The sequence below is a fragment of the Poecilia reticulata genome, linkage group LG7, assembly GCF_000633615.1.
Source record: "Poecilia reticulata strain Guanapo linkage group LG7, Guppy_female_1.0+MT, whole genome shotgun sequence".
Classification (NCBI taxonomy): domain Eukaryota; kingdom Metazoa; phylum Chordata; class Actinopteri; order Cyprinodontiformes; family Poeciliidae; genus Poecilia; species Poecilia reticulata.
In genome coordinates this window covers 4,799,167-4,815,968 of record NC_024337.1, presented here as the reverse complement: position 1 = coordinate 4,815,968, position 16,802 = coordinate 4,799,167, and the positions used below count along the sequence as shown (strand labels likewise).

The window sequence follows — 16,802 nt, the reverse complement described above, 5'->3', positions numbered from 1 at the left end:
TCCAACAACATGACTGTCAGGTCGACTGGTCTCTCTACATTTGCTTTAAGTGTGTTTGTCCTGTCTGTCTCTGTGTTGCCCTGCAATGAACTGGCGACCTGTCCAGGTTGACCCCACCGCTGAAGATAAGCACCGGCAACACTCACAACCCCACTAGAGATACGCGTTTGAAATAATGGGTGGATGGATGATGAAATCAGAATGAAAGCAAATTTATTTAGTCTAGTGTGATAACCTACTGGGTGCTTTAAATCATTTGGCTGAACATTTTTGTTACTCTGTTTATTACAGATGAACTTTGCATTTAACAACCAGTCTGAGACCTTATGTAAGCACATCTCTTGGCTGAAGTTACATCTTTCTTAACCTCTATAGACCCTAGTTTTAAAGATACTAGGAATTACTGTGCTCATGTTAATGTTAGAATTCTATCCCAGAAGAGGATAGAAAAGTTGTTGAAATGTCCGAGCTGTATTTACTTACCCTCCAGAACCGTCTTTAAGCTATCCATCACTTCCAACCTTCCAATTCCTGGTCAGCTCTGAACAAGGAGCACCGCTCTTTTCCTCATTTCCACAGAAACTGTTGCCAAAGCTAATTTGGCGAAAGGAAACAGAGACCCCAACCCCTGCCCAAACCTCCCCAATCGTTCCCCTTTCTTCACTCTGTCTGTAAACCTAGACATGCATGGAGACAGTCTGTAGTAGAGGAAGACTCATTTATTGTTTTTCACTTCTCCAGGCTTTTATCACCGTGGTTGTGTGGTTGTTTAATGGCTTCCAGCCTCTTCAGGTTAAACTCTCCAGTCAGGATGCAGAGATCTGAAGATCTGGTCAAGTTGAAAACAAGACATCTTGAGGAAGGATAGTTGGTTAAAAACAATCATCTTTTTGTGTTTATGCATCTGTGGGACCACATGACAAAGAAACCTCTTGACTAGGGTTGACTAGTTTACTACAGCAATCACTTTTCCTTACCTGCTTACTGATGAGCTGTACTCAAGGTCATGCTTTAGCTAAGCTGCTGTCACTTTGTCTAAGCATGTCATTGCTAATGCCTCATTTTAGATGTTCTCTTGTCATGTTTTTCTTATGCATATAATGCAATTAATTTCTTTTTTTGTTTGTTTTACAAAGCTAGTTTTGAACTTTTACCCAGTGCTGTAGAAGCATTGAACCTTCAGCCAGTTTCAGCAGTTCTGGGAGGCTTCTCTTGTTTTTGATTCTGGTGTCCCTCTGGACTCTTCTTGGAAGTGGGAGGTTGAAAAGTACTGCAATTTCACTGCAGTGAAATAATAATAATAATAATTTTGAATACCAGTAGGCCGTCTGGTTTGTAGAAGGAGGGCGGTCCTCTGGGAAAGCGCTCGGAGATGTCCGGAACAGTGTGTGTCTGGAGTGTGTCTTTCAAGTGGCGGGGATGCAGACGAAGCCGCTGTGGGATGAATGACGGCTTCCATGAGAGGAGATGGTACGGGCAGGTACTGCTGGGGGCCCGAGGCCCCTCATCCCCTCATCACTGTACACATGGGAGTCTCAACATCTGCCTTGTGTCTGCACACTCACCAGGCGGGCATCTTTTTCCTCAGCTTTACTCAACAAGTCCATACTTGCTCCCAATAAATCCAAACTTACTGAGTAAATACAGTCACTTATGTGCTGAGCACAGGAAAAATTACTCGGCAGCACATCAAAGARAATATTAGATGAGGTCATTTAAAGTCTAGTCAGCAAACCGGTTCATCTCAAACACAAAACTGCATCTCAGCAAGTCTGCAGGCTCCTGAATAATAAGACGATAGGATTCTTTTTTTTTTTCAGCACAATGCTGCAGCGGCCCAACTGGAGCTATGGAAAGTGTTTTTGCTGTTTACTTCATTGAAGACAGAAGCCCTATTGTTCTCCGTGACTCCTCAGCCAAGGAGGTGATGGTGAGATGAACTGGTTGCCAAATTTAGAGCTCTTCTGTGTTCGCCTGTAACCCACAAACACTCACTCGAGGATTCGCTCTGCAGCAAGCTGCTTTTTCTCTTTCTCTGCGCCATGCTCGGCTCTCCAGCGGCACGCACAGAAACAGGCAGATGTAGAGCAAAGAGAGGACGCTACATGCGAACATAAACATAAGCAGGTGGTGGGAGCTGAACTCACCTTCTGAGGGCTGCAGGACTTTCTTTTGCATAAACAGATGAGCCATGTGTTGTCTGACACCTGTTTGTTTCTTTTGCATGTGCAGGTATTCTTTTGTGGCCAGGGCTGAGCTAAACTGACACTTTGCTTCCAGGAAGGGTCCCCACCCTCTTCACAGCTCAGGGTGCCCTATGAAAGACATGCAGAGAGGCCAAAGTCAGGTCACAGGCAGGGTGGGGCCCCATTCAGCCTCCTGACTCAAGACAAAAGCAAAGAAAACAGGTTGCTCGGCCTTTTATCTCAGCCTAGTCTGCAGGGATGCTTGATCTGCAACCACTACTCCAGCCAAACATCTAAAGTTTGAATGTTTTCAGCTCACAAAAAGACAATCCAGGTTCAATCACCGATTTATACAAACCAATCACCAACATGTAGGCATTCATCTCCATTTTTCAGACAAAACTTCAGATATATAGTCACATATTGACAGCTATGATTTTACATATTTAAGCACATTGTTCCGAATGAACAGAAACACATTTACCACAAATGTGTCTAACATGTCGAACGGTGGCCACATGTCTGCAGATTACTTTAAAACCACCTCTTGCTTTAGTCACTGTGTGTTCTGTTTCAGGAAGAAAATGACTGTTTAGGTTTTTAGAACAGGTCTGAACCCAACTGGAAGATTCTGTAGCTTTCTGCTTGCTTCACTCTGCAGCTGGAATTTAGCTTGTTTGCAGAAGACATCCTGTAATCTGTGACACAGGAAATGCTCTCAGACAGATAGATGAACGCTGAGGGGCGGGGGAGGGTTTTAGGGAAGACAGGGAGTGGTAGAAAAGGAAACAAGGTGTTGACCAAAGTGACAGATTTTATCAGGACAGAGATTCTGCTTTGCCTTAATAAAGGCTGGCTGTCATCTGTGAGTTTTTGATTCTTACTGGCTCTCATATTTTCAGCATTACATGGTCTCTGTAAAAAAAACAAAAAAAAACTTAATTTCCCTGAGGTTCCCAAAGATATTTCCTTCCAAAAACGAATTTCAAGACAGCATTTATATAACCATAGAGGAGCCACAACACTTTTACCACAAAACAGTTCCACTGTTTTAGTGAGCAGAAAATTAGCAAGAGTGCAGAAATGAGCTGATTTCACGCTTAAGTTTCAGAAGGTTTCAAACTGGTAGTTCTCATTAAATGCAATGTTTGTCTGATTATCAGGTAGTGGCATGGCTATTCTCAGTTCCCAGCTGTGTAGCTTCTGGTGTGTAAGCAGACTGCTAACGCATACCAAAAAAGATCAAAAACAGTAACACCCAATCTTACCAAGTATTTTTTCAAATTTCTAGAAAAAAAATACCAGAATTTAGTATTTAGTACCTTTCTCAGAATACCTGAAATAAGACAAAACTAACTTACAAGTACTTTTCCAGCAAAATATTCTTTAGCATTGATCAAAAGTAATAATACCGATGGCAGATTTTTTATACTACTACATGGGGAAAACATCTTATTTTCTATATTTGAACATGTTCTGAGAAGGATGATTTTTGCAGTGAAGCCAGACAGACATGGACATTAACCTCAGTGAAGCATCTTATGCTGCACATCAATCTGGGAATAGTTGGAGGAGCAAATAATCTGATGTGGCTCATTCTACCGAAAGACTGGTTAGACAAAGACTGAACATGGATGGGCCGTTAGGAAGTGTTGCTAGGAGACGACATCTTCTCTTTAAAAAGATAATAAAACAAAAAGTCCAGCAACATGACTTTGACAAGTTGCATCAAAATTTACTGCAAGACCTTTGCAAAGGAATGTCTTGCAGTACCAGAGAAATGAGGCAGAGAAGCTTGAAGGTTAACCATAGCCTTTGTCATCTTCGGTGGCAAACTAATATATCAGCAGAAAAAACATTACTAACTGATAAGTGTGGTGGAAAAGCTGGTGATTTGAGATTATTTTATGTTTATTATGTTGTAATGAGACTTTTGCAAAGTAGACAATTTTAATGGACTTTTAATGCAACTTTTAGTGCAACTTTGCATTAAACGTGTAATTATTCACCGAATGACACTTCATGATAACAGCCATAGACATTCATAAAGACTCCTTCGTGTTCATAACGGGTGTTATGTCATGTTTATGACAGTGTCACGTCAGTCTTATGCACACGGCATCAAATAAAGTGTTACCATATTTTCAAGAATTGGGTTTTATTTCAATCGGCCGTTACAGTTATTTAATAGTATTTATTTAGTTAGTTAGTTAACATTACATCACAGAAATACAAGCATTGTTCATAAAAAGATTGTATTTTTATTTTTAGTATGTCGTAATGTGGTATTTGTGTTCCTAAATGTTCCTCCTTTTATCGTCACATTTTTAAGTAGATAAAAACTGTTGTCCTTGTTTTCAAAGTGGTAGGAGAGCCTTTACAACCAAACCTCTGAACAGTTTGTTTTGTCCTCACACCGAACACAGTGAGCAGCCAGACCAGGAAAGGAAATCAAATCATTAAGTTGAATTATTTAACATGGTCTGATGATTTTGCGTGGATTGATTAGAAAGTCTGGTATTTAAATCTGAAAGGTCAGCACAGTGAAAGTTTAGTGTAGTCAGTTTCATTGAGATTTCGCTTCCCTAAATCCCTTCGTCTAAAACGAAAGTGTTTGGATGTGATTCCTAGTAAAAAAAATTATTTAAAAAAGAAAATCTTCCAGAATCTGTCCTTCCAGCATTATGGAGCAGAAACAGAGCAACTTGCCAGAGAGTTCAGGTCTGCTGATTTGATTTCTCTGAAAACGAGTGTCTTGTCTCAGTGGAGTAGCAGACACAGGAAGTTAAAGAACAAGGGTTTTTGAAAGTCTTTAGGAGAATACCCCACCCATCCTGTCTGCCACAAACAGCCTCTCTAACAGACACACACACACACACCCAGACTGAAGATGTGCATGGGGCCCCTGCAGCAGCTGAGACATGCCTGACACTCCGACTGATGTGGCCCCATGACTTAATGCTTTGTGAGTTTCTCATGCGGGGTTTATTCCTGACTGCCATGTGCAAAGTAAGGGGCCGTAAATTAGACACACATGAGCTGCAGAGCTTGTGGTTGCATCCACACAACAAGCTTAAAACACATGAAACACACAACAGAAATACAAATATAAGTCAAATACACATATGATCTCATTTACATTTAAGGAAATTCTTTCCATTAAAACTGAAGTTTGACATGAAAGCAAACAATATCTTAGTAACAATATCAGGACTTAATGTGACTGGTTTTTGCAAATAAAGGCAGCATGTGTCGGTAACCTGAGTTAATAGCAATTATATATAAGAGAAATTCTTCCTCAGTGGTGGAGACTGGAAGGAGAGCGGCAGATTCAACTCTTTTACAGAGGTAGTTTGAACTCTGACCTAGCAGCAGTCTGCATCTGCAGCCACGATGGTAAGAATTTTAAGATTAGGTATGTTTACCTGGAAGTCTTGTGTTTTAAAGTCTCGAGTCACACCGAACGTTTGAACAACCTCTGAGGGTTTAAACAACAAAGGTCTCAGAGAACAGGTGTAATGTCTCCATTCCCGAACATGGAGCTAAAGAATCGCATGAGAAGCATCTGAACCTCCTCACACGGCGATTGGTCCATTCAGCTCTGCCACTTTGCAGATGAAACAGGCCCTACTTCGTAACTGAAGCATGCTTGTAACACGGTGCTGCTGTGCTGACAGTACGAGGTGTGCTGTTTTTAGTGTGAGGTGTTGCAGCAGACGGTGCAGTGTGAGCACGTCTAACACACCCCGACTAATCTTTAAGCCTTATCTCAGAGGTGTGACATCCTGTCTATGCAGTGTGAGCCACGGCATAGACAGCTGCGTTAGAGCATGAGCATTTGCATCATGTGCGGCAGCTTCCTGTTGGTCGGTCAGGGCTTCAGCAGGAGACCCCGGAAGGGTTTCCATGGAGGCCCTTGACTGTTCAGGTCTGCTTGTATAAAGAGTTCTTATATTTACATTTCTGAGCCAGAGATGTGTATCTGATTATGTTCAAGCACCCAGAAAGACATCCACATCTTGTGACGGAATCTTTCTAAGGGATCAAGATGAAGAGTCCTGAACCCTGAGGAACCAGCCCCTCTGTCTCTGTGCTGGATGAAAACTCCCAGCCTCATGCCTCTCGGTCTCGCTCCTTAAACATGCAGATTTGTCTCTCTTCCTCCGAGTCGCCCTCCCGCTCCCTCCGCCGCCGAGACCCACAGGCTCAGCTGCTGGTTTTGTTGACCCCTATAAACGCTCTGCTCCAGCCAAGATTTCTAACGGATCTCGTCCTGCTGGAGAGCAGCAGTATTGGCAACCAGTGATCCACGAGACAAGGACTGACACGTGGCATGGAGGCGCAGATTTTGTGTGCGCGTGTGTGTGTGTATGTTGGAGAGAGAGGATCAGCCGCTCTGTAGGCTAGCCACTTGCCTCTAGCCCTGCTTTGCTACAGTCAAATCTAGGACAAATCTCCTCATCTCTAGATAACCCACAAACTGTCAGCCTCTCTGGGTTCAGCTTTGCTTCCAGGACTCCTACAACACCGAAACATGGGGGAAAAAATGCAGAGTACTTCAGAGTACTTTTAGTCATTTTGGACAGCAAATTGATCAGTAATGGAGGTAATTGATAGAAAAACTTTTCCAGCTCTAAATGGTTTATTTGGGTTTTTTGCAGTTTGATGATGATGGAGACTTCCTCAAACAAAACCAAAATATCTTCAGCATCTTTGTGAACCTATGATATATTTTTCTGTAGCACAAGGCTTCTAAAGTTGTACTAATTGGCCAGAAAAGGACTCCCATGATGTAATGGAAAGTTAATGAAAGTCGTGGAGCTGAGCCCTCAGGAGTCTAGTGGAATGAGGACAGCTGTCATGTTGGGAGTGCCAGCCCGTCTAGTCACACCAATTCCCCGCCGGAGCAGCTCTGATTACATCGTGGCAAAGCAGGCCACCGTGCCAACATGACCGGAGGGTTGGGGGGACGACCTCACCCGGCTGCAAAGGACCACCTGTTGAGACACCCAGCAGGACGCTGCTTTGTCCCAGTGTGTTCAGAGTGCTGTCCTCTGTCCAGTCCTGACATTGTGTTGCTGTAAACTTTGAAGGAAGAACAAGAGCAACACATCCTCCAGAGCAAAGCAGATTCCTCATGCAACAGTTTTTACCGTGTCTACTGTAGATAACCTTTGGATTCACAGCAGACCACATATTTATCACATTTTTGTGTTGGGTGGGGGGAAACAGATCAAAGTGCTCATACCCAGAACCCACAAACCAACCATCTTCAAACCAGCTGAGCCTCATTTTACCCACTGAAAGACAGATTATCGTCACCGTGTTACTTCCATACCTTGACAGCTCCTCCATTTCCTCCCTCTCAGCCATTCAGCTTAACATTTTAAATCGATTATAAAGGCAGAATCATTGGCTGTTGACGTCTTCATGGTATGAAAGTCATAAGTAAATATTCTGCAGTAAAACATTGTCAGTGTTTACCACAACGTGTGAAACATGATGTAATTTATTTTATTTAAAGGAGATGACTAACAATTATCTCTGCCGCTATTGATACAGTTCAAACATTTTGTTATAAAAGTCTTTACTGTTTGGTAAGTCAAATGTTGAAAACTCCTAATTAGCTGATTAGCTAGTCAGGCTATCTGCTCAGGTAGCTAGCCTGTAGTCTGTTTCTTTATGACAACTACAGTTTCTAGACAGCGCTGCCTTAAATAGTGATGGGTAGAGCAGAATTGTGTTGGAGCACAGCGCCCCCTCAGGATGGATGTGTGCACAGTTCAGTCCAGCCTGATTTGTGTTGCTGTCGGATTTTTGAATTTTTAAAATTTGACCTTTGCCTTTGAGTGTATCATCTGTTTTGCCTTGTGCAACTTCTGCAGTTTTGTTGTTCTTATTTTTAGGAAATATCTTTCTTAATGTTTTTGTCTGCTTTCAACACACCGTGTTGGTAGATTTGACTTTGCACCAGTCAGGTTTAGCTTCCATTAAGAAAAAGTACGATAGAATTTTTTTTTTTCCTTTTTTTGAGAGCGACACACTTTCTGTTCAGCTTTTGCAGTAACTCAAGAGTGCGTGTGTGTTTGTGCGGCAGCTAGTGACAGCCACAGCTGGGAGAAGCTGAGGTCATAGTGACAAAGCCCTGCTTGTCTGCCTTTCTGGGTGTATCGGTGTGTGACAGACTGCGTGTGTGAGTGTGTGTCAGACACTCACACTGCCCCAGTCACCTCTTGCCTTCTCTCTTGGCTGGCCGTATGCAAACACACCTTCGCTGCTCTGGATCCCGTCTGTGATGCAGAGTGTGTGTCGTATGTGTGYGTGTGTGCGTGTGTGTGTGAAGTTCCCCATAAATAGAAAGATCCCCTCAGAGTCAACAGCATACCTAAATTTAACCCCCTGGTGGTTGCAGCCAGCTCCCCTAACGACGCGTTGCTCGGTGCGTTTTCACTTTATGGATTTTTTTAGTGTAGCAACCTCTAGCTAGCAGTGCAACCTGTGATGACTTGCATCCCAAAGGGACGCATGAACTCAGACTAATGTATACAATCAAAGCAGTGTCTGCAGTGTTGTCACTATGAAGAACTATGCAACAGTTGTTGGACATTACATTCCTCTCTGTACCAGTGATAAATCCAGTCTCTTGGTTGAGGTCTCTGCTAACAATTTTCTGACAGAAATCTGGATTTCTGTCAGCTGACAGAAATATTTAACAATAACATGAGAAGATTCTCTTATATAATAATAATTTAATAATAAGTTCCTCTGATAAAGATGTGTGTGTAAAAGGCAACACCTGTTCTGTTTTGGAGTGTCCACATCAGGGCGGCACTTCTGATTTGCATTCCCCTTAGAGTTTGTCAGGATTATGCTTTACTAGCTATAGGCAGTCAGTGTCTCATGTGCTCCAGACTGCGGTCAGATTAGACTCAGKTTGGACGGAATCAGGAGGAAATCATTCATGCCGGCGTCAAGCTAACAGACAAAAGCATACACACACTTCCCATGTTCATTTCCCTCCATCTGGAATAAGTGAAAACTCTTCCAGCTTTTTATATAAAACATATGAAGTATTTTTGACATGATTGTGAAACTCTCAGTGGCAGTGATTGTATAAACGAGACAAAACGCCCTGACTAACATGGAGTCTTTATGTCAACGTTCTGTCTGTCTTTTAGGCGTCTGATGGCATCCCTGTGAAAAAGTCCAAACTGGAAGACGTCCCGTCACAGTCTCCGCTTGGTGACAAAGAGAAGCAGCACGACTGGCTGCAGTCTCTGTCTGCCTCAAGCAAGGTCAGTGTGGCTGAGCTCAGATGAAAGTTGTGTTTTCATCTCCCAAGTTTTCTATGACCTTGAAGYCCTTCCAAGTCCTGATCATTTCAGATCAAATCTGCTGGTCTAAAGTGAGCTCTTGTGTCTCTCAGGGGATCAACTGCCTGCAGCCCAGACAGAGACCTTCAGCTTTCAGACCATGGTCTCCTCACATCTCTGCTGGGGAGAAGGAGCCGCCCCCCCACCCTCTGGCTCTGCTGAGAGACAGGTGAGTCCATCTCAGGACCGGACAACACTTGTGATCCACCCCATGGTCCACCCATTGATCTGCCTGGTGATCTAACCCCGTATGATCCACCCCAAAGTTGATCTGCTACCTTATGGAAACAACAGATTCTTTTAGCTCTTTATATTCAGTCACACCTTAGGGAAAATCTAATCTCTTAAACCCACAGACAGCTGTGGTTTGAACATCATGGCTGTTCACTTGTCTGGGTTTGCTGGTGCTCCAGGGGTCCAGCTCCCCCGCCCGGCCCGGCCATGTCCCCACACCAGGGCTAGACTGTCACCTTTACAGATCAGAACACTATGAGCCTTAACATCACCTGTCGCTGTCCTCCAGCTTCTACAACTACAAGAGCCTCGAGAATGCTGTGGCCCCCAACGTGGCCCTCACGCCTCTCCCTTTGGGGAAGGCGGGGCCCACATCCCCGCCTGCCGCCAACACGTCCCAGCCTTCAGATGAGGGTGCCAGCCACTGCTCCAGACCTCGTAAGAGAAGAGCTATGGAGGAGCTGCCGGCTCCGGCTCCAGAGGGCCCCTGCCCCCCGCCTGTTGCCGCCTGCCGGCCCCCGCCACAGGATGACAAGGACTCTGAGGTGGAAGTGGAGGTGGAGAGCCGTGACGACTGTGAGTAGCGCTCTGGCCCCCATGTTCATAAACGTGTTGCAGTCGTTGACGTGCTTCTGATCTTTCCTCCACAGTCACATCCTCCATGTCCTCCCTGTCCTCGCCGTCCTTCACCTCATCCAGCAGCTCAGCCAAGGACCTGAGCTCACCGGGAGCCCAAGGGCCGGTCTGCACCGTCACGTCGGCGGAATGCTCCGCCCCTGCGGCTGCAGCCCCCGCTGTGGCCGTGGCGCCTTCGGAGCTGGGGCTGGAGTCAGAGCTGGAGAGCCTCAGGCAGGCGCTGGACGGAGGGCTGGACTCCAAGGAGTCGAAAGAGAAGTTCCTGCATGAGATCGTGAAGATGAGAGTGAAGCAGGAGGAGAAACTGGGCTCAGCCCTGCAGGCCAAGCGGAGCCTCCAGCAGGTAGTTAGGCTCTGCACTCATTAACTCCACATTCCAGCTACGCACTTCTGACATCAACAAACTGATCAAAGAAGGACTTCAACACAACTGGTTTCTCAAAACTAAAAAGTCGCTTTTATTGGCAACTGTACTCACGCAAGTATTCAGCAATTTCATGACAAGCATGTTTAGTATGCAGTGGAGCACCTTCTGCTGTTCTGTTCTGCTGCACGTGAGTTTTATAGACAGGCACCGGAGGAGCCAGTCTTTTCCTCCACAGCTGAGTGTGGAAGCGCCTTAGTTAAATCTCACCATGTACAATTCAAGTCAGGTGACATTAAGGGCCTTTCTTCCTCTGGGACCCAGCSTYGCTGGACTTTGAGGTCCAGTCTGGACATGGCTCCCTTCAGCACCTGGCGGTGCCTTCCTGTGGAAGCTGCAGTCACTCCAGGTTTTTTATAGGCTTCTTTTTCTGCCTCCCGGTGGCATAGCAACTGTTCCTTTAACTTTGAAGTTGTGAACTTTGCTCTTAGCCCAGTCTCTAGGAACCCCAAGGATCTTTGCTCGGTTGTGATGCGTTTCCTTGSTTTTGAACAGAAATGATCTTTCTACTCTTCTACTCTATTCTAATGAAGCTCCTGATAAGCTTCACACTCTACCGGTTGTTAAAAGCCGCATTTATTCTACTCTTTGTAACATTAGTTTTATTAAACATTTTGAATGGTTTCGGTCACTTGTTGATTACAAGCGCACGAGGAATTTAGAAATTTGCCAATAAGAAGAACTTGAGTTGCACACGTRGATAAACGCGGAGAACTTGCAGGCTAACTGTGGCCATCTCTTCTTCACAGGAGCTGGAATTCCTGCGGGTGGCAAAGAAGGAGAAGCTCCGAGAGGCGACCGAGGCCAAGCGCAGCCTGAGGAAGGAAATCGAGCGTCTGCGAGCCGAGAGCGAGAAGAAGATGAAGGAGGCGAACGAGTCGCGGATCCGTCTGAAGAGGGAGCTGGAGCAGGCGCGGCAGCTGAGGGTCTGCGATAAAGGCTGCGAGGCCGGCCGTCTCCGCGCCAAATACTCCGCACAGGTTCGGCACAAACTGGAGCCTCTCACACTCTCACTTCCAAATGTGGAAATATTGAAAAACCATCAGACCCCGAAGGTGGCTAAGCTGCTGTATGTACACAGCAGTTATATTGTCTCACTTTCAGGACAGGGGGAGACAGAAAGTGTTCTCTTCCTCCCAGTCAGAAATGAACGGGTGTAGTTCGGCTCCTCCCCCTGGAAGAGGAAACAGGAAGAGGCGTCGGCTTCCCTGAGGCAGCTTTAGACAAAACAAGGAGTCTGTGTCCTCCAGCTGCGTCCACGTCCTCCTGCGGAGACGCGGCCGTCTCAGAGAGGAGACGCTGTCAGCRCAGCCAGGAAAACAAACAGGATCAGGACATGAGAGCAGCAGAGTGTTTGGATGAGTGTGAGACATGAGCTCTGCATYTTTGATCCGTGGTTCAGTTCCAACTAGTTGTCTGGCAGCAAAACCTGACCACTGTTTCTGGAAAATCCTGGGTGGAAGGACGTTCAGCGGCCGAGCTGCTGCTCCATACGTCTCCATGTGAAACCCTCTGTTTGGGTTTGAGTGGATGAGGCTGCAGTGAGGAGCACATGGTGCGGTGAGGTCACACTGACCTAGCCTATSAGCGCTCTGCGTTAGGTCATCCAGCAACCTCAGCCAATGGGAAGACTTGGTGTTCTGGGACGGCTGAACGTCTCCAGCCTGAGGGAGGGCCCTGCACCCACTGTCAGCCGTGTTTAACTCTCTGTTCCCAGGAGCGCAGGCCTTTCTCCGTTTTTCCTGTGTCACAGCTAATGTAGCTAATGAGCAGGGGGCGGAGCTAATTCTGCCTCAGAACCTGAACAAAAGAACGAGTCACAACTCGAAATGGCTCATAATGGCAGTAATGCTGGTCTCTGGTTGATTCTAGCAGTTCATTCATGAGAGATTTTGCCGGTGGGAACTTTAGTCTGAACGAGGCTGTTTCACAACAGAACCATGAACGGTTRCCGTGACAACATTAAGAAACCTTGGGTTTGAAAAAGAACAGCAGCTGAGAGGAGTCAGTTTGTTTACACAAAGAAAATGACWCTTTCCATACAATATCAGAACTATTTGATCAGTGAATTACATGCAGTCATGCCGAGAGCCCAGACCCTCTGGACGAAGCAAAGTGCAGGACAACGGGCTGGTTTTTACTAGACTAGGGCTTCACCTACCACAGTTTTCTGGCCGATCATTGTGTTTGAAGTTTATTTAAATAGAATAGAAGGTTTTGTCTCTTAAGATGACTTCTCTTTGTGTTTATCAGATCGAGGACCTCCAGATGAAGCTGCAGCATGCCGAGGCCGACCGCGAGCAGCTCAGAGCCGACCTGCTGCAGGAGCGGGAGGCCAGGGAGCACCTGGAGAGGGTGGTAAAGGAGCTCCAACAGCAGCTCTGGCCCAAACCTGGCAGCAAAGAAGCGCCCCTTAACAAGTAACCCCGAGACAAGCATCGGCACTCAATCATTCCCCCTCATTGCTCTCATCCCATCCGACACAGCCTGCTGCTCCAGCAGCTCTGGGCCGACCCACGGCACCACCATCACCGACACCTGAACCCAAATCGTCCAGAAGACAGAGAAAACGTTCCCATCAGAGGAAACACTCAGGTGTTTTCTGATCCAGTCCCATGAAGAGTGAAGGGGAGAGCAGAAGCAGCCAGGGGACACGCGTTTCTAAATCCAGCACTGACTGACTCACCGTTCACACTCAGACCTGCAAACAGACGAGGACACGGAGTTCACCGGGCGCAGCTGCGTCCGCCAGGAAACGAAACGAGACTCTCACTCCGCACTAACAAACTGCTGGAAGGCCGTCATGACATCACAGCTGCAGCGAGGGGCCACAGCCTAGAGGGCAGGGCCGGGGCCGCCCCACCACCCCCAAATAAAAGGCTTCCAGCGTTGGCTCACGGCTGGAAGCAGGCAGAGGCTTTTCAAGACATTATAAGCTATCTAGAGACTACATAGCGATATGTACAGGAAAAAAAATGCTTTTATCAGTGCTAGTGGAGTGGAAACAAATGAATATGATAGACAATAAATGTAAAAGATGCAAACTCCACCTCGGTGTGGTCGTTCAGGAGGTTTCCTGTCATTCAGCTACAGATCCAACCCTCCATTCAGGCACAGTTAAAGGCACCTTCTCTGTTTTCACTGAGCACTTGTTGGACAGTCTCWCACACACATCCACGCTGGTTGCCATAGTTTTACTTAGATTTTTTTTYCCCCCTCCAGTGTGAGCGTGGCCTTGTGTTCTCATAACGTTTGAATGACAGACGGCGTGTATTTTTGTTTGTTTTTTTTCCCTCCAGACCGGCTTCGTCATCCGGGAGCTTTTCAGTGGGCTCCCGTCAATTACCACAAAAAATGTCTGATTGTTAAGTTAAGGCGTGTAAATAAAAAAATWGTTCTTTTTGTTTTCTACTCTACAGTAATAAATCGCACTTTTGTCAAAACTTTTAAAGAAATAAATAAATCCAGTTTAAATGCGTTTTACTGCCACCGTTGTCATCGAGTGGCCACAGAATCAAGCGAGTAAAAGCTGCTGCGGTTTCCAGCAGCTGATTGTAAATAGACAGGAAAATGTTCAGCAGGCAGGACTTTGCAGGACGTTTGGAGCAGCTCAGATCTCTGCGGGCTGGACTGTTACAGCAGCACGAACAAACAAACAGTCAACTCTTGGATGTTGTTTTTGTATGTGGAGATACTTTTACTGCTTGTCTGTTGTGTTCACAATTCGTTTTCCAGTAGGAATCTCATCTTCTTTATGCATGAGAAATGAAAAAGGTTTGCCATTCATATAGTCACTTATTGGGCATTGATACTGTACATGTAAGGGTTTTTATTGTGTTATGCAACATAAAGCGACTTGTCTTATTTAGCAGGAAAAGCATTGGTGTTAAATAAAAGCCAAATGCCATATTTAGATCAACTTACATTTACAACAAAAAATAAATAAAAAATAAAAATATTAAAAGAGGAAAACAAAAAAAACGAGTGCAATGCTGGACAACCTCAAGTGCCTGAGAGATGGACGAAAGGTTTCCAGAGTCAGAAACCTGACGGCGGCGCTGCCGTCTCGTTCCCATCAGCAGGTTTCGAAACGAAGAGGCCCTTCTGTGCTCTGCAGCGCTTTAATCAGTGTTTCCTTGAATCAGCAGTTTACAGAACTCTGCGCGGCGCAGAAAACACTCTCAACAAATGCTTCAAAAGTTTTTGTTTTTTTCTGATGTCTGAACCAGTGATATGCATGCTCTCAGAGGAGATTTTATAAACAATCCTGAAAAGAAAAAAAAACAAAAAAAAACTTGGTAAATTGTTACTATAAATTGTACATAAGGACTTTTACAGTTGGGTTTGCTGATGCAAGTGTTGGACCGGGCCTTTTCTGATGCAGCATTACAGATATTCCCTGATGTTGCCTCCCTCCAGCAGACCCATATTGGTACATTTTTCTAGTAGTTTTTACTCTTCAGAGTTCATATCCTCTGTGTTCTGGTTTTCTACGGCGGAGGGAAGCGCTAACATCGGCCTGTTTGCTCTCCCGTCCAAAACAAAGGAAAAAAAAAAAAAAAAGCGATTTAATGATGTCTTGTTTTCTAAAGGAAATTCATTTTTTTTCTAAGCGAGGGGCAGCAAAGCAGCAATAACAGTCCGTATTAATAGGCCAAATACTAGCCAGTGTGAAGATTTGAATACAAATTTACACGTGTAAATATGTTTTTCATTTACAATACTGTATTATAAATGTACATGGTGTTTCCATATCTTTTCTTACAGCAGCTGTTTGTTTTTCTTTTCCGTTTTTGTTGTGTTTTTTTTAAGTTTGTGTTTTAATGAAAATGTTTCAGGAACAGTTGATGCAGAGAATATTCCCATCATAAACATTTTATCCTGTTTTTTTTCTTTTTCGTACTAAATAGTTTTTACTGAATTATCTTTTTTTCACTTCTTCATATAGATTTTAAGCAAATGTTCAGCATCGTATAGCCGGCCCACATGACTTCCTCTCCCCTCCCTCATGTATTATTTTTAGCCCTGTGCTGCTGCTGATACTATATACAGTTCTAGAAATATTTTTATGTAAGAGGCAAGCTTTGTCATGTATTAATGTCACATATATAATATGAAAAGAAGCTTGGCTTATTCATCTACGTCCGTTTTTTCCCCCCCGTGTTTTGACACCTTTCTCCTTCCCTCCTCTAACGACTCGGACTATATTGTAAAGGACTTTATGAGATTATGTTTGAAAATAGCCATGCTTATATACTACAGTGACTGAATGTACAGTGTATAGATGCATTACCAGAAATAAAGATGTTTGTCCAGATTGAATGGCCCAGTTTCTGTTCATTCCTAATTATCCTAAAGTAGTGACAGACTTCATGCTTTGTTTTTTTTTGTTTTTTTGTTTTGTTTTTTTCAGACTGGCTCAACAAATAATTTCAGGTCAATCCAAATCAAAGCTCAGTTTCATTTGTTTCTTTGTTCCATCCTGCTGCAGCATCAGTGAAGTTTCTGGAACCAGGCCTGCGTTTCAATAAATTACAACATAACCAAGTATAAAATTTCATTCAAAAACTGAAACTGATTATGTAGAATAACACACAAAGTGATGAATCTTAAGTGTTTATTGCTGCTCATTTTGATGATTATATATACATCTATTAAAAAATCTGTTTCTCAGACAATTTGATTACATAAAAAAAATATATATATATTATTTTGAATCCAGCAGTGCTATTTTATGATAGTCCCTGATTTCTCTCTCTGGAATTTGTATTTTCTTCCGAAGGAGGAACGATCTGCAGTCAGCTCACAGCTTCAGCTGTTACAGAGAGAGACTAGTGATCAGGTCCTATATCTGTGTGTGGTGATGGACTCAGACCTGAACCTTCAGAGCCTCATAAAGACGGTCACAAAGACGGCCTTCTATCACCTGAAGACCATTTCCAGGATTAA

The 16,802-nt window shown here is 44.4% G+C and overlaps 1 protein-coding gene across 1 annotated transcript in view; it reads left to right on the top strand.

Annotated features, from left to right (window-relative positions):
* The window catches only part of skia (v-ski avian sarcoma viral oncogene homolog a), a 67,909-nt gene extending 51,738 nt beyond the window's left edge, over positions 1–16,171 (top strand). The window contains exons 2-7 of the mRNA XM_008412923.2: positions 9,365–9,481; positions 9,613–9,728; positions 10,083–10,369; positions 10,444–10,772; positions 11,603–11,833; positions 13,107–16,171. Coding sequence (XP_008411145.1) covers positions 9,365–9,481; positions 9,613–9,728; positions 10,083–10,369; positions 10,444–10,772; positions 11,603–11,833; positions 13,107–13,277 — 1,251 coding nt within the window. The 3' untranslated portion in view covers positions 13,278–16,171. The remainder of the gene's footprint in view (positions 1–9,364; positions 9,482–9,612; positions 9,729–10,082; positions 10,370–10,443; positions 10,773–11,602; positions 11,834–13,106) is intronic.
* Positions 16,172–16,802: the final 631 nt, after the last annotated feature.